At 40.9% G+C, this 19036-nt stretch overlaps 1 protein-coding gene across 1 annotated transcript in view; it reads left to right on the forward strand.

Annotated features, from left to right (window-relative positions):
* LOC310776491 (uncharacterized protein) overlaps positions 1 to 16126 on the forward strand; it is a gene marked incomplete at its 5' end in the record, with an annotated part of 39711 nt that extends 23585 nt beyond the window's left edge. Inside the window, 2 exons of the mRNA XM_083636677.1 lie at positions 8287 to 8388; positions 15657 to 16126. Coding sequence (XP_083492803.1) covers positions 8287 to 8388; positions 15657 to 15800 — 246 coding nt within the window. The 3' untranslated portion in view covers positions 15801 to 16126. The remainder of the gene's footprint in view (positions 1 to 8286; positions 8389 to 15656) is intronic.
* Between the last annotated feature and the right edge of the window lie 2910 nt (positions 16127 to 19036).

The following is a 19036-nucleotide window of genomic DNA, read 5'->3' on the forward strand; positions in this document are numbered from 1 at the left end:
CTTCAGGCATACACACATGGTCAGACTATCTATTCATTGCTGTTTTCATGTGAAAAGTTGCACATTGCAGGTGTGACCTCAGCATAGGCTGCTAGGTGACTTGACAGGCGTGAAGAAGTTGGCAGCCTCCTGGTTTGATGTCATTGCCCAGTGCAGCGGGCAAAACTGGCACCCAACTATCAACATCTGTGCTCACTAGATTGCATACTGTACATCTGCATTTGAACACTGGTATCCAGCTCAACATACACCATCACTAAGCCATATACTTGCAATTGGATATAATATAATGGGGAAATATTACTACAACAAAACAGCAAAGTGCAGTGGATGTTGGCTGATCAGCATTTTTCAATGTAAGACAAATTAGGAATCAAAAGGCATTTGGCAGTCTTTTGATCCCACAAATTGAATAACAGTTCAATAAGAGTTGTGGAGGGGACAAGCATTGATCAAATCTATCATATGAATCTCACATGCATTACATTGAAAATTACATTGTTCTGGAGGACTTTTATTTCTGCTATGTAACTGTGCGACATGCAGGTCAGATAAATCTTTAATGAAGGCTTTATGAGTGTTCATTTGTCATACCGAAAATTAATTCATTCGCTCGTGTCTGAAACGTCTCATGTGCCTGTCATGAATATCCCACGTTAACCCCAATAAAAATATATTTCTCACTTAACAATGTCAAACTTTGCTTTGAGATGATGACAGACTTTGACACAGCAATTAGTTGGGATGTTAGAATCCGCCCACATGCTGCAGGCAGATTTTTAACATCGGTGACCTGTTGAAATGGAAACTATAGAGGAGCGCTTTGCCGCAGCTCCTCTTTCATTAGACTGCTTCCTCTGTGAAGCATACTTCAGAAAAGTTCTTATCAGAACCATGATTGTTTGAAGCAAGGCCCTCTGATATTTAGTTCTACCCCCAACTGCTCTATTGAATGGTGAAAAAAATGACATAAATGCTGTCATGCCATTTCTTTTCACGTCTCTTTCCAAAGAGAGTTTTGAGCTGCAAAAAGGCTCTTATTGTACTCATAGTACCCATTATCAGCCCATTATCCACCTGCGTCAAATGCCACCGCTTTGTCACGCACCGTGTGAGTCAGTATGAGACGCACACAGACACATGTTTGGAGGCTGGAGCTGGTTGGTGTGAGGCATTAGGTGACCCCTAGGGGAAGAAGATACCTGGAGACCCTAACCCTTCCCCTGGACCCCCCCAACATATCCAAAACCTAACCTCAACCAAGTGGCTACCAGTGTCTAAACCAAACCCCCCTCACCCCCCTGTTCCACACTCCAACCTTGCCTAAACCCAACCACACTCACCTCCCTGTGCCTAAACCCAACCCTCCCCTGGAAACCCTTCTACGGTGCCTAAACCCAACCCCCCTCACCCCAACCCTCCACTGGAAACCCTTCTACAGTGTCTAAACCCAACCCCCCTCACCAGGGTTCGAATTGGACCATGGGTCCTGGGGGAGCCCAATTTTTTGAGGGGGGTACGGGGGGGGGGGGGGGGGGGGGGGGGGTACGGGGGGGGGGACTAATTGACGCAATTTGGCAACATAACGGGTCTCAATATAAATAAACAAATGTATCATTTGCTCCTCTTTTAGAATGGTGCTTGCTGGGTTAAAGACCATGTGAAAAACATTCTACTAGCCGTATTGGATGATCGAACTCATTTATTAATCAGAGTAAAGAAAAGCAGCAAAGGGGACACACAGGCAACGTTTTTTCTGCTCAAAACACCCCTTCAAGAATCCTGTATAACCTATACAATCAATATGCTGTAAAATTAAATATTAATTAACAAAAAATATTTCTAGAATAATGTTTCTAAAATAAATACCCTGAAACAAAAATAAAGCTTTTTCAGTAGGCCAATATATTAGGTAACTTGTAGCCTAACTAGAACTGAAATGTTAAAAACAACAGACATTCCATAACAATGTCAATTACAATTATGTGCATGACATATCCATTGACATCTTATTATAGGCTATTGGCAATATTTGCTGTTTTTAGTAGAAAGAGAACAAAACAGCTAGAGAGAAAAAAAACTGTGCATTTCTCCGTTTGAATGTGATGCACTTTGGCTAAGTGTTTAGACAAATTGCTCGTGTTTCCACCTTTTACTAGCGAAGGTTTTATTGCACTTGTGACAACGTGAATTGTCACCATCGACTCGAGTGAAGTACAACCACACTTTAGAATCTGATCGCTTCGTTCTTTCAGCCATTCTTAACGTGTGCTCTGCTCAGTTGCATGTCTAGTCTATCTGCCTGCTCCTCCGCCGGTTCCCTGTTCCCTGTGCTGTGTATGTGTGTGGTGGGTGCTCTCAAGCACGCCCCCAGCCCCTCCCCTCTCCTCTCTCAGTCCTACTCCTCTCGTCTTGGCTGGCAGTGCAGCAGCTGTGTCTCGGAGAGCAACGCGGAAAAGATTATCCTTTTTCTTGTTCGGAAATCGCAAAAAACACATCATAGGCCTGTCTTACGGAGTTGGTGAGAAAGAAACAGCCAATATTTTAGAGCTCCCCCTACATTTCACAAAGCAGTCTTTCAGGGGAGCCAATGTCCTTCTTAGGGGAGCTCAGCTCCCCTTAGCTCCCCCCCAATTCGAACACTGCCCCTCACCCCCTGTGCCTCAGCCCATCCCTCCCCTGGAAACCCTTCTACAGTGTCTAAACCCAACCCCCCTCACCCCCTGTGCCTAAACCCAACCCTCCCCTGGAAACCCTTCTACGGGGGCCTAAACCCAACCCCCCTCACCCCAACCCTACACTGGAAACCCTTCTACAGTGTCTAAACCCAACCCCCCTCACCCCAACCCTCCCCTGGAAACCCTTCTACAGTGTCTAAACCCAACCCCCCTGTGCCTCACCTCAACCCCAAAGCGAAGCTTGACCTTTGCCTCACCCTAACCAGGTACGTCCGTGTGTGTCACCGTCCACGCCAACACACACAAGGTGCGTGACAAAGCGGTGGTATTTGACGCCATCAGAATCAGAATCTGTTGCATATACAGTATGCATGTATACTGTATGTGTGTATAGTAAACAGTATGTATATGTAAGGGTTAATGCACGACGAGGTGTCCATTATCACTTTTTAAGGGACGACGCGAGAAGCGTGAACCGGTCCGAGGCACCAGCCGGCTTCTGTCAGGGGAGAGAAATCTCCGAAACGAAAATCAAAATTGTAAATAAGAGTTCTTTTTGATAAACTGAGCACACAGGGGTGATTTAAATACTTACTTTGACCGAGTAATTTTTTTTCTCAACATACAAAAGTGCCATATTAACCCTTAACGGGGGTATAGAGCTCAAACTGCTCTCTTGATAACACTGTTGAAACCGGTTGAAACTATGGCGCATTGATATGAATGGTGAACAGACCATTTGGCTGATGACTTTACCAACTGTACATTATCACTTTTTAATGGACACTCTGCAGCCAATCAGAATCGAGTATTCACCCAGACCATGGTATAAATGTGTATAGTAAACAGTATGTATGTGTGTATAGTAGCCTAAACAGTATGTATATAGTAAAATGTGATTTAGTTCCATCATCATCTCCCTTTCATTCCTTTTCTAATGTGGCCTGCAGCTACAGTACTCTGCTCTAACCTGAATGCCTCTTTCACTTTCTCTTTAATTTGCTAACAATGCCCTTCTAATGAGTGTCTAACCCTCATCATCATCCAGGAAGATTATTCTTTATTTGTCTCCAAATAGACACGGTGCATGTCAACATCAGGACATTAAATACACAGACACTGGTTTCAAAAGCAGCATATTATTCACATCAGGAACATCATCTTATTATTATTCTCATCAATCCCGACATTTCCAATGAATGCGGTGTGTCAAACTAAATTTTCTGCTTAACCCCTTTGAATTCAAAAGCTTTCACAAATATTTAACAACCTCTGTGTTTGTTAGTGTTCAGGAGTCTTAAAATGCTTTTGATTAAATATTTTCACATCATTTACCTGTCTGGAGAAAGAAGCAAACAAAAGCACAAAAATATCGACACATTAAAGCCTCCGAGTCCTTTTTGACTTTTAAATTGAAACTATCTCCAGTCCAGTGTCAAATCCTCAAACACAGAATATACATTCCTCTGGAATGTGACAAAGCCAGGGTACAATTGTTGAAAATCTCCATTCAAAGGCACCTTTGCTGCAGGTGTAACGGCGTTGTGTTTGATGGTAGTTGCAGCAAGCCATGTTAAGGGCTTGCCCAGGGGTGGATTCGAAACGCCGACCTCCGGCTTCCAAAGCGCACACGCTAAGAGAGCTAGCTCCCTTAGCGGAGCTGATTAACGGCCATTTATACTGGGGGAGTGAGTTTAACCAACTTACTCGCTAGTCGCTACCACTCGGGACTCATGAGGAATCACATTCATTCGGTTACACAGGGATTATCCCAAATGTTTAATTCAGTAACATCAAACCATTAAAAGAAAACCCCAAACCAAACACTGTGCTATGGCTCTTACTTCAGGGACTCCATTTTGCTCTGGCCATTTGGGATGCTGTTGAAAATAGTTATTACGTTTTATTGTTTAATTGTGTAATTTTTACTAATGATGTGTATAGCCGAAGGATATAAAGGAACACAACAGTTTTGTAAATAGCCTACACATAATGCACAGTGAAATATGCAATAAGCTGCACTGCATATTCTTTAGTTGCTGTGTACCAAGGCTAGCTTTGTAGCTTTGCAGTCATTTTAGCATGTCTGCAAACTATTTCAAAACTTTGCATCATACCTTTGTATGGTCATATGCAACATATTCATTTGACAAAAGTGTGGCAGCTAAAAGCTCATGCTGCTGTCGAGTCACATTGTTCCTCAGATTCCTGGCATTGTTTTTGATTATTTCCACTGAGGAACACATGTGCATGGGCAAGTGAACTTAAATAACTTTCAACATAATTCTCTGGTAATACTGTAGGCCTATGTAACACAGGGAATAGTCTTCAAGTTCAAGTTATTTAATGTATACAGCCCTTTACCACATGCATGTCTCACAGGACTGTACAGAGAATGAGCCTAGCTAAATCTAATTATACAACAGCAGAGCAATTTAATTGTACAAGAGACATTCCATCCATGCTGATATTTAGTATAGCTTTATGAGTGATATAGGCCCTATATCACACTATAATATAGGCTACATACAGTGGAGTGATATAGGCCCTATATCACTTTATAATATAGGCTACATACAGTGGAGTGATATAGGCCCTATAATACACTATAATATAGGCTCCACTGTATGTAGCCTATATTATAGTGTGATATAGGGCCTATATCACTCCACTGTATGTAACCTATATTATAGTGAGATATAGGGCCTATATCACTCCACTGTATGTAGCCTATATTATAGTGTGATAAAGGGCCTATATCACTCCACTGTATGTAGCCTATATTATAGTGTGATATAGGCCCTATATCTCACTATAATATAGGTTACATACAGTGGAGTGATATAGGCCCTATATCACACTATAATATAGGCTACATACAGTGGAGTGATATAGGCCCTTTATCACACTATAATATAGGCTACATACAGTGGAGTGATATAGGCCCTATATCTCACTATAATATAGGTTACATACAGTGGAGTGATATAGGCCCTATATCACACTATAATATAGGCTACATACAGTGGAGTGATATAGGCCCTTTATCACACTATAATATAGGCTACATACAGTGGAGTGATATAGGCCCTTTATCACACTATAATATAGGCTACATACAGTGGAGTGATATAGGCCCTATATCACACTATAATATATGTTACATACAGTGGAGTGATATAGGCCCTATATCACTTCATAATATAGGCTACATACAGTGGAGTGATATAGGCCCTATATCACACTATAATATAGGCTACATACAGTGGAGTGATATAGGCCCTATATCACACTATAATATAGGCTACATACAGTGGAGTGATATAGGCCCTATATCACACTATAATATAGGCTACATACAGTGGAGTGATATAGGCCCTATATCACACTATAATATAGGCTACATACAGTGGAGTGATATAGGCCCTATATCACACTATAATATAGGTTACATACAGTGGAGTGATATAGGCCCTATATCACACTATAATATAGGCTACATACAGTGGAGTGATATAGGCCCTATATCACACTATAATATAGGCTACATACAGTGGAGTGATATAGGCCCTATATCACACTATAATATAGGCTACATACAGTGGAGTGATATAGGCCCTATATCACACTATAATATAGGCTACATACAGTGGAGTGATATAGGCCCTATATCACACTATAATATAGGCTACATACAGTGGAGTGATATAGGCCCTATATCACACTATAATATAGGCTACATACAGTGGAGTGATATAGGCCCTATATTACACTATAATATAGGCTACATACAGTGGAGTGATATAGGCCCTATACCACACTATAATATAGGTTACATACAGTGGAGTGATATAGGCCCTTTATCACACTATAATATAGGCTACATACAGTGGAGTGATATAGGCCCTATATCACACTATAATATAGGCTACATACAGTGGAGTGATATAGGCCCTATATCACACTATAATATAGGTTACATACAGTGGAGTGATATAGGCCCTATATCACACTATAATATAGGCTACATACAGTGGAGTGATATAGGCCCTTTATCACACTATAATATAGGCTACATACAGTGGAGTGATATAGGCCCTTTATCACTACATACAGTGGAGTGATATAGGCCCTATATCACTTCATAATATAGGCTACATACAGTGGAGTGATATAGGCCCTATAATACATTATAATATAGGCTACATACAGTGGAGTGATATAGGCCCTATATCACAGTATAATATAGGCTACATACAGTGGAGTGATATAGGCCCTATATCACTTCATAATATAGGCTACATACAGTGGAGTGATATAGGCCCTATATCACACTATAATATAGGTTACATACAGTGGAGTGATATAGGCCCTATATCACACTATAATATAGGCTACATACAGTGGAGTGATATAGGCCCTTTATCACACTATAATATAGGCTACATACAGTGGAGTGATATAGGCCCTTTATCACACTATAATATAGTCTACATACAGTGGAGTGATATAGGCCCTATATCACTTCATAATATAGGCTACATACAGTGGAGTGATATAGGCCCTATAATACATTATAATATAGGCTACATACAGTGGAGTGATATAGGCCCTATATCTCACTATAATATAGGTTACATACAGTGGAGTGATATAGGCCCTATATCACACTATAATATAGGCTACATACAGTGGAGTGATATAGGCCCTTTATCACACTATAATATAGGCTACATACAGTGGAGTGATATAGGCCCTTTATCACACTATAATATAGTCTACATACAGTGGAGTGATATAGGCCCTATATCACTTCATAATATAGGCTACATACAGTGGAGTGATATAGGCCCTATAATACATTATAATATAGGCTACATACAGTGGAGTGATATAGGCCCTATATCTCACTATAATATAGGTTACATACAGTGGAGTGATATAGGCCCTATATCACACTAAAATATAGGCTACATACAGTGGAGTGATATAGGCCCTTTATCACACTATAATATAGGCTACATACAGTGGAGTGATATAGGCCCTATATCACAGTATAATATAGGCTACATACAGTGGAGTGATATAGGCCCTATATTACACTATAATATAGGCTACCTACAGTGGAGTGATATAGGCCATATATCTCACTATAATATAGGCTACATACAGTGGAGTGATATAGGCCCTATATAACAGTATAATATAGGCTACATACAGTGGAGTGATATAGGCCCTAACTGAAACTATAAGCTAACTGAAACTGGCGTCATATTAATATTAATATGATTGTGATAATTGTGATATGCGAAATGTGATATCGTTTTTCCACACAAAAGGTGCACATAATGCGTGAAAGCTGGGAGAGAGTGCGAGATGAGAGAGACAGACAAACAAACGCTCCATGGTTTTTGTCTGCAATGCATTGAAACTAAACTAGTCTGTTTTTAATATAAGGAGTAGAAAGTACAGATATTTGTGTTAAAATGTAGGGAGGAATTAAGTAAAAAGTTGTCCGAAAAATAAATAGTAAAGATACCCCAAAATCCTACTCAAGTACAGTAACGGAGTATTTGTACTTAGTTACTTCCCATCTCTACTCCTGTAGGTGGTTCATCTCGACAAGGACGAGGAGATGCAGAAGCTCCCTCTTCAGCCTCCTTATTACGACATGGCGCCGCACGAGTCAACCCCCTTCACTGATAAGCCGGTGAGTAACGCCGTGAGCCGTGACAAAAAGAGCCTCTCTATGAAGGGCTCGTCCACACTCGGCGGTGCCTTCGGCCTCGCGTTATTGTCAGAGGAAGTCTCTGTGGAGCTATCATGCTTCATGGTGTTTTGGAATAGATTCACAGAGGAGTAAATGCTCTCTGAATCTCACTGCAGGTCTTTAAATTTGCTGATTCTTTGCTAGTGTATTGTTTTAAAGGGGAAAGGGACCTTTAACAGGCCAACCAGTAAATCCAGTGGGTGCAATTTGAGTAAGCTCCTTATCTCATCATTTACATCCGCACCATTCAGCGTCTATCTAAACCTGATCCAGCCAGCGTCTGGTCTGTGTGTGCTAATTCACCTGCTGACCCCAGCTCTCACCACACACTCTGCCCTCTGCCTCACCTCCGCTTCAATCCCCCTAATCTGGACACAATTACTGCTGTTTACATGCCACCCATGTGCAGATCAATTGCACCGTGGTACTCTCTACAGTATATAATCGTCCCTGAGTGTAACTATTGACAATCAAGTGTTTGCCTTGTTGTATCAGATGCCTAGCTGCTAACTGTGTTGAGCCTCTCTGAATGGCACACACTTCAGATGCTTACGGCGGGGACACGGACACACCAGAAACGTCTCCGACGAGGATGTGTCGCGATGCCGAGGCGGTTTCATTCCGGTATTAACAGTTTAGACCGTTCACACCGGCCGCTGCGCGTCGCATCCGTCTCGTGTCCCCGTCGTTAGGTTAGATTTATTTTTTAATTTTTTTTAGCTTTGGATGGAATCTTAACCTTGATTTGAAGACAATAGACTTGCAGGCCCTTGTACTGTGTGTACTGTACGTGTGTGGGTTTGCATGTGTGTGTGTGTGTGTGTGTGTGTGTGTGTGTGTGTGTGTGTGTGCGCGCGCGTGCCTTCGTGCGTGCGTGTGTATCATGTGTCTTGTAAAAACAGAAGTACCCACAATAAATGGCTCACAGCAGCTGTAAACATGTAATTGTGATCGCTTGGTGTAGCCATACATTAGCTAATAGGAAGCAAATGATGGCCAGATAATAGTCATTACTATTGGTACCTACCTACGTTTACGAGGCAGGAAGCTGGATGAAGCCTCTAACAAACATCTGCTCTGCTTGTAAGAAGTCCTTTGCAGAAAACTGTAAGGGGACAGGCATAGTGACATCACTCCTGGAGACGACGACCAGCACTTCTTCATGGGTTTTTGTTTTTAGCGTCTATGTAGTAAAGTTTATAAATTAGTGGGAATTATTTCTCAGTAAGCTAAATCAATAGCTTTTGCAACCCAATCGCCAGGATAAAATGTCGGCATTGCACGTTTATAGAATCCATGGTAATGTTAAAGGAGAATTTAGTTTTTTTTTAACCTGCAGCCCTCTCCTCACATTAATTATGATCTGACGACTCACCCAGTGTTCTCCGCAGCGTTTTTGTCCGTCCTAGGCGTTGTTTTGAGATCAATAGTGTCCAAGCGAGTCCTAGAATGGAGCGCCGTGGGGGCCAAGTGGCAGCGTGCTTTTCCTCCATCTAAATAGACAGTTTTATTCCCGTTTTCGACGCATATCGTCATAAACTGTTCCCTAAGGAAAGATCAGACTGCAATTCTCCCCCGGGCTCTTTTCACCGGTAGTTACAGGCATCCCATTTTCGCCTGTCGGGTCAGTGAGACACAACTCTCGTCAGGAAAGTCTCGCGGGACTTTCCTGACAAGAGTTGTGTCTCACTGACCCGACAGGAGAAAATGGGATGCCTGTAACTACCGGTGAAAAGAGCCACTTGGCCCCCACGGAGCTCCATTCTAGGACTCGCTTGGACACTATTGATCTCAAAACAACGCCTAGGACGGACAAAAACGCTGCCGAGAACACTGGGTGAGTCATCAGATCATAATTAATGTGAGGAGAGGGCTGCAGGTTAAAAAAAAACAAAATTCTCCTTTAATATTATACATTTCCTTCCACACAAATGCTCAGATATGGACATTGTGGTCCTCCAGCACAGACACCAGCTCTTCCTGGTTACTGCAGCCCAGCTCGGTCACGTAACCACACCGCTACTTCCTGGTTACCGCCTCGGCACGGTAGCAAGTTGCGGGAGCCTCGGCTACCGTGCCTCGTGGCTATCGGCCCAGTAAGCCACGGCTCGAATCGCCGGTTAAGTTTAGGCAAGTAAAAAATCTTGGTTAGGTTTAGGCAAGTACAGTTGGGTTTAGGCAACAAAAGCAACTTGGTTGGGGTTAGGGGCTTAGAGATCTTGATTGGGGTTAGGGGCTTAGAGATCTTGATTCGGTTTAGGCAAGTAAAACAATGGTTGGGTTTAGGCAACAAAGCAACTTTGGGGTTAGGGTTGGTTAAATTATTAACGGCCACTGCTGTGTTTTGGTACGTTACTTACTTTTTTTTTAATGTGAAACTGAGATGTTTGGTCTGCCTGAAGTTCCACTTGAACCTGATGCAAACAGGTGTTACACAACTTTTACACAGTATTGATGCTGTTGATGAACTGCATCATGCTTTACATATATAGCCTCCCAGCATTGCATTGATGGTGTGGTTTTTGAAATGACTCATCTTTTTCCACTATTCTGTGTCAAGGACTATTCATTTACTATCACTCCATCCCATGGGCAAATTGATTTTGCTTTTCTCTGTTGGTAATCAATATTAAAGTATCATCGTCAGTTCTATGCCCAAATGAGAATTGGATGTTCAACTTTGATACATTGGACACCAATGGTCCATTCCACTTGAAATTAAGTTCAGGGCTGCTCTTAAAATGAATAGGTTATCAAAACACTATTTGTGAATGAAGTGCATTGATTGCTGAGCAGGGAGTGTTACTAATGAGTGCTTCTCTAGGGGAAAAACAGTATCTGCCAATTCTCAATACAATGTGGCTGTAATTTCCCCCCTGATTGCACTCTGGGCGACAATTATTCAAGATATTTAAATATCCAGGGAGGCAATGCTGAGTATGAGTGTTGGGGAAATATGCAAGCATTCAGTGTAGGGATTTCATACTACATGTATATTTGAATTAGTAATGTGAAATATATATTAAAAAATTTAATAATTTCGATATAATCCCTTCTCAGATGGCGATTAGGTATGCTGATACACAACAAGATATCCCATTACAACAACTCCTTTCCATCTGTTCAATCATTTACGCAAATATATCTGATATCTCCCCTTTTCATTTACTTTGTCATAACTCCCTTTCCTCCATCGATTTTATTATTGGAGAAAAGCAGGCAGACTATAAGGCGAGGCCCTGCCGTTTGAGCCAATCAATGGCTTTCTCATTGAGGTCGCTGTTAGAGTAACAGAAAAATATTACTCATTATACCACGTGCAACAGGAGACACGGGATACACAGCGGAAGTGGATTCTGGAGGTTTGACTCCCTCTTTCATAGCAGGTGCAGGTGGGAGTTTCTTTTAACCAGTACATTTTAAACAGTGCAGTACACCCTCCGAACCGATACATTGCACTGTGGAGCAGTTGAAACCCGAAATGACACAGCCGAAGAATGCTGTTTCTGGGCTGAAAACCAGGGTCGCATATTGGAAACAACTATGTAATATTTAATAACACGAATTGCCTGTAGTGACGCACAAAAACCTTGTGTGTGAGACAAGTACTGTTTTATTGTGATTGCTAGTACGTGTATGAAGATACAGGGCCATATTTAGCGCCCAGCCCACCTTCGCCTTGGCTCTCTCACTTGCAAGATGGGGAGGGTACAGGTCCGCCATTCCACCCCTTCACCCTTGGCCAGTGAACTACTTCAAAATGAGACTGTTGTTACGTTAAAGTCCCTGGAAACCAAAATCCACAAAAACCTTCTAACTATTAAATTTAGGGTCTTATGTGAGTAATTGTGTGCCTCAGAAAGTAGGAGACATTAGTTTCAACCCAAAACCCCCAAATCGCCACTTTTCTACAAGGTCTGGATTTCCACTTCCTCATTGAAGATGATTGAAGAGAGCGGTGTGCACGGTGCTACAATGAATGATCTTATCACGTCATAAGATTTAATCGAATCACACACACGCACGCACGCACGCACACACACACACACACACACACACACACACACAGTAGCGCTGTGCACTCGCAGCGGCAGTCTCTCTTCCTCTCTGTCAGTATGCGCCGAGCAACGAGCAAATACACACACAGACACACACACACACACACACACACACACACACACACACACACACACACACACACTCCATCTCTCTTTCCTTCTCTCTCTCTCTCCTCTCTCTCTCTCCGTTTCCCTCCCTCTCGCTCTCTCTCTCGCTCTCTCTCTCTCTCTCTCGGGGGAGAAGTCCTGCACGCACACACACGGGACACGCCCACACAGTCCGTGGGAGAAAAGACAGTCTAAAATCCAATTGATTCTCATGATTTTTGTCATGACTGTCAAACCTAAATGTATATTCTTTGCGACGTTCATCATCGTTCAAATTTGGCTGGTGGCTTATTAACATACAGTAGGTTCCTGTGATGTGATGAACTCAAAATGCTAAATAATAAAAAAATATTTCTGGTTTCCAGGGACTTTAAAGTGGTCAGTTTGCCCACAATGTTGGTTTCAGACATAACGGCACTGGCATTATGTGGCCATCTAGCATTTGCCTCGCCCGCAACGTTGATTTCGAATGAGAAAGGGCACCCTTTGCCTCAGTATAGGGATGCCAAGGGTCCTGACATATCATCAGCCACGTGTTGGGGTATTAGACCAGCCTGGGAATTTTTGGTTCCTGTCGTCATTCAATTGTAATTTTATTTTATGTCAGTAATACATGAGGCAACATGAGGAAACATCAAGCATCAATCCAGTCCAATTCCCATTTGCCTCCCTGTGTTGGTGGATATTATATTAACCAATATATTGTTGTCTGTCAAATGCATGTGTTACTCTGCATTTCATAATTATTTATCATGGGATCAAAATACATGAAAAGCATTTATTTCTCAAACAATTTGATCATGTTTATGTACCCATCTTCTCAGTGAGTGCATTTCAAATGTGTCTGAATTTTGCATTTCTAAAATTATTGTTGACCCAGTGCATTTGAGTCTGTCCCTCTTCTTTCCGTATTTTTGGAATTGGATAAACTCTGGTGAAAGCCTTCCGTTTAATTTAGCTATTGAACAACCAGTTCAGGTCATATTTATCTTTCAATATCCACTTGGCCAATAAATCAATCAATTAATCAATCAATCAATCAATCAATCAAATAAATCACTCACTCAATCATCAGACTGTGTTTGTGATCAAACTGTGGTCAAATGCTGGTTGGTTAGATGAATGTCTTGTCTAGGTTTACATGCACACCGATACTTTAATATCAAAGCAACCACATGTCACATTAAAACTATTTTTTTTTCACTATTTTTTTCAGACGGCAGCCCGTCTTTATTGTCACACAACACACTACAACACATGCATGCGGCCACTACACACACTCATGCTGATGGTGGCCGGTGAAATATGTCCTCTGCATTTGACCCATCTAGGCTTGTCCTTTCCTCCAGGGGGCAGGCCAGGAGCAGTGGTCGCTTTCTCGTACAGCGCCCGGGGACCAACTTCGGATGTTGTCATCACTGGTCGGATGACGATGACGATCTGATCTTCTGCATGTTTTTAGTGGGGGGGTTATATACGGAGGAACCCCCTGGGGGAGCACGGGGAGAACATGCAAACTCCACACAGACAGAAAGGCCCTTACGACGAGATACCCCACCTGGGCAGTAGGCACTGAAGATATGGGGGGGAACACAACCACAGCGCCCACAGTGTCCCAGGCGAGAATCAAACTCAGGACCTTCTGACTGTGAGGCGACAGCTCTACCACTGAGCCACCGTGCCCACATCCCCATGGATTGATTTTATTTTGGATAAAGAATAACAAAATCCAAGGGATGACATGAAAAAATGTAAACACTTATTTCCATCATGGTCCCTGATGTGCAAACAAATCATGTACATACATTCATGTGATTTTGTTGCTTTGTTCAAAGTGATAATCTCTAAGATTTCAGTTTTGTTATATTGGGTGACACCTATGGCGATGGGTGGTAATTGCAGGTGAAATCCTGCATAAAGTGACATTAGTCAGTTTGCTCGGCCATAGCAACCACCCGCAGAGCAGAGCAGAGACTGGAAAAAAGTAGCTTGTTATCCTACTTCACACAAGAGTTGTCAGGAACCTACAGTAACCTATACAGAGTGAGTCTATTGTGTTAGCTCCGCCCACGCTGACACCCAGTTTATAAATGCTGCAATGCTGAAAATGCAAAGGCTTCAATTTTATATATATATATCATAGAAACCACACAGTGATTAGGAGACATGAGTACTGCCTTCTAGCTTTTGAAGGTTTGTGTATCACCATAATCTGAAAAAGCCTGCTCATTTGCCACACATGCCGTATACAGTATGTGTTGGGTTTGTTTAGCTATACCTGTTGTTTTTTAAATCCAGTTTTCACCGCTATCAACTGTCAGATTTACATATTTCTTTCCTGAAACATGAGCTACAGATATACCAGTCAGTTTGTTGTACCCGCACATGTGGAGAGCTTAATCAAATTATTCTCATCATCAAAGTAACAACATTAATTAGATTGCTGTGAGCATGTAAACATGAGTATGAGTCCTTTTACATCTGGCTCTTCTTATTTGGTATATAAGATATGTGTCTTATATTAATTTCTGTTTGCCTCTTGAGGTCTCTTGTGTATACAGTAGCATCTCTTTCCGTCTTTGTCAGCTTATCATATATTAACATTCAATCTTTGTCAGCTTTGGTCTCGCATTTTACAGTACTGTACTGTATGTGCCCTGCTGCTCACTCACGTTCATAGTCTGTCATTTATCCTCCCTCCAGTAATTCCATCACTCCCAAGCATACAAACTGTAAATGTCCCGGTGACCATCTGATCTCTTTACAATCTCATCTTTCAGCCAGTCTTTTTTCTCATCTTCTGGCTGTGTCTCTCCCTCTCTTCTTTCTTTCTTTCTTTCTTTCTTTCTTTCTTTCTTTCTTTCTTTCTTTCTTTCTTTCTTTCTTTCTTTCTTTCTTTCTTTCTTTCTTTCTTTCTTTCTTTCTTTCTTTCTTTCTTTTCTTTCTTTCTTTCTCTCTTTCTTTCTTTCTTTCTTTCTTTCTCTCTCTTTCTCATTTTGCCTGTCTCCCTCCTCACACGCCTTTCGCCTCTCTTGTCCCCAGAACTCTGGCCACAATGACTGTGATGTCCAGTATGCGGAGCTGGATACTGCAGCCTTGGCCTCCTCTCCCAGCCCACGAAGCTCTGCTCTCACTGGCCCGGGGGACCTTGTCGAGTATGCAACCATCCAGCCTAGCTCACACTAGCGCATGCTATCGTAGGCCTTTCCCCTCAGACTTTGGCCTCCAGGTACACAGACTGACACACTCTTCCCCACTCATCCAAGTAACACCATCCCCATCACATGCACTGACCCTCCTCTGATGCCCTCCACCTGGATCCCCTTGTCTCCCTCCCTCGTTGTGTCCTGGTCATCTTTTGACATTCCCTTTGCCACTCTAAAGAAAGTTTGACTGAGGTGGAGGCGAGATACAGTATATTCCGACTATTATTTCTACACAATGTAGTCACAGTGCCAGAGACATGTGGTTATTTTGCACAATGAAACCCACAGTCTGCACAATAGTGAGAGGTCATAACTTTAACCAGACCAGCCGCAAAAGTACTTTGTTAACTGCACAAAATGTTTTTCATATAAAATATGACTATAGAAAAAAAGTCTAATTAAGCAAAGCCTCATTTTCTCAGTCAGTCTTTGTATGCATGGATCCTGTTTGTAGAGATCATCTGTCTTGTAAACCTTGTTAACATGTCCTATTAATATCAATAGACATAAGAGTATGGGGGCAGTTGCATGTGTCTGCTGCATGGGAAACTAGAGGAATGTTCAATCGTATTATGCTATCCATGCCTTTGCATTTATGGGACACAAACAGAAACATAATTTGTGCTTTATGGTGTTTTTTATTTGCTCTGTGCCTTACAGGTATCAACAATAAAACAATGTAAAATATTGTGATCATTTCATGTAGAAGATCTTTGTGAACGGTGACAAATATGCAAAATATAAAATAGTGGGACTTTTCTCAAGTGATTATATCCCACACTTGACAGCACTTATTGGAAGAGTAAAACACACTCACTTGCAAGATGCTTCTTCTAATATCTCATCTTAAACCCCACAGGAGAGAAGGTTGTGTAGCGGGGCTGGGAAAATGTTTTCTTTCACATGCAGTCATCTGCAGCACTTGAAGCCTTCATTATGCAACAAAAAGGGTTATATTGAAGCACAAATCACCGTGTTGCTATACTGGTTACACTGGTTTCTATGGCAATTCGTGAGGGAGGCATTTCTTGAGGCAATTCCTGCTGAGGCAGGTTATTTAAATAGCTGCAAATATATTCTCATTTAAAGAAAAAATAATCATCGCAAGTAAGTAAATGCAGATGGGAAAGACATTATGGCACATTAAGCTTAAAAGGTCAAATTTGGAACTATAATTCTTATAACTTTGTAAATCTTAGGTGTGATACCTCATCATACAAACACACGACTGAGATTCCCATGTGAGCGCCTTTTAATGGTCGTCTTGGACAACAGCTGTGATTCGGTCACAGCTGTTGTTATACAGTACAACAGCATGACGAGTGTGCTTTTGTACAACAGTTATACAGCACAAAGCTATTCATTAAGTAGCCTACATGTAGTATCTATCTAATAAAGGCAGCACTGTCTGTATGTATGTCTGTATGTATGTACAGTATCATGTCTGTATGTCTTTCCTTCACATATCTCGAGAATCGAACGAGCACTGTACTTTTTTCTATAATTTGAGACAACAAATTATTTTTGTCCGTTATTCATCTCCGCCAACAAAAACAGCTCACTCAGGATTGCACTGCAAGTGTTACCAAGCAACAGGTAGACTGCTGCCTGCAGTTTCCCGACTGCAAGCTAGCTAAGCTAATGTTAGGTGAGGTTAGCACAGACAATTTCAGCTTACCTTTCATAATTAAGGTCAAATGTCTCCACAAACACTGTAGCATGATGCAGCCTAAACACTCTACATTAGAACAGCTGTGAAGCAGAGTGATACATACACATTTAAGCATCCTGTGCTGTTAGGCACACAAAGATTGCCTCTTGTATATGTGTGCGTGTGTGTGTGTGTGTGTGTGTGTGTGTGTGTGTGTGTGTGTGTGTGTGTGTGTGTGTGTGTGTGTGTGTATACTGCATATATATATATCTATATATATCTATATATATCTATATCTATATATATACTGGTATATATATATATCTATATCTATATCTATATATCTATATCTATATATCTATATATCTATCTATCTATCTATCTATCTATCTATCTCTCTCTCTCTCTCTCTCTCTCTCTCTCTCTCTCTCTATATATATATATATATATATATATATATATATATATATATATATATATATATATATAATCATGAATAATTGCCATAAGCTGGATAGATAGTGTGAGAGTCTGACAGGAGAATGCCCATCCAAGAGATCATAGATTATACACAACACAAGGGGAGGGCAGGCAAATTAATGAATATTGATTCAGTTCTTATGTCAGCTTTCTCAAGGTGTTAAGGTAAAGCGCTGTTATTGATGATATAGCAGTGGAGCCAAATTGTGTTGAGACATTCAACATTTGTTATTTGCCTCAACGATTTGTATTACCTACTTCCAAAGCCTCCTGTCAAGACTTGAACTAGTTGCATCATTCAATACACTCTTTTGGCTGAGACAGATATTGTGTAGCCAATTCATGCCCAATGTGATAGGGCATTTATTCTGTTTTTTGAAGGCGATGTTTTGGAGCTTGTAAAGCTATAAAGTTATGCAGCCGAGATTCTGCTCTGGACGAGAATTAAAAGTAATCAGTAATTTTAAGATCAGAGCCTGAATGTATTTGGCTAGAATCCATTGCTATGAAGGAGTAATTACATTGTCAGATATGAAAACTTATTTAGGTCCCCTAAGGTTAGTCTATCTACAATTCTACATAATGCAGGCACATACTGTAGAGGTGTTCTAAAAAGATTCTTGGTTGGACAGATTTCATTTAGATTGTCCCTTAGTTTTAAGCTTATGCATTTTGACTGTAAATTGTCAAGGCAGAGGACTATCATCACCTCAAGTCATTCCATTATATTCACAGATTTAAATGTAAAATAGAGATAATACAAAATTTGATGTTAACATGCTCCTATGAAGTTGTGGTTTTCAATTTGTAGTTTTCAGAGTTGCTGTATGCAATCTTTTATTTATGTATGTATTTATGTATGTATTTGTTTGTTTGTTTGTTTGTTTGTTTGTTTATTTATTTATGTATTTATGTGTTTGTTTATTTATTTATTTGTTTATTTCGTTTATTTCGTTTATTTATTATTATTATTATTATTATTATTATTATTATTATTATTATTATTATTATTATTATCATCATTATTATTGTAATTAGCTGACCTTCCATCCAGCAGTGTCACCACATGGATCTGCCCTGCTGGA

Source organism: Poromitra crassiceps, assembly GCF_964638095.1.
Source record: "Poromitra crassiceps genome assembly, chromosome: 5".
Lineage (NCBI taxonomy): Eukaryota > Metazoa > Chordata > Actinopteri > Beryciformes > Melamphaidae > Poromitra > Poromitra crassiceps.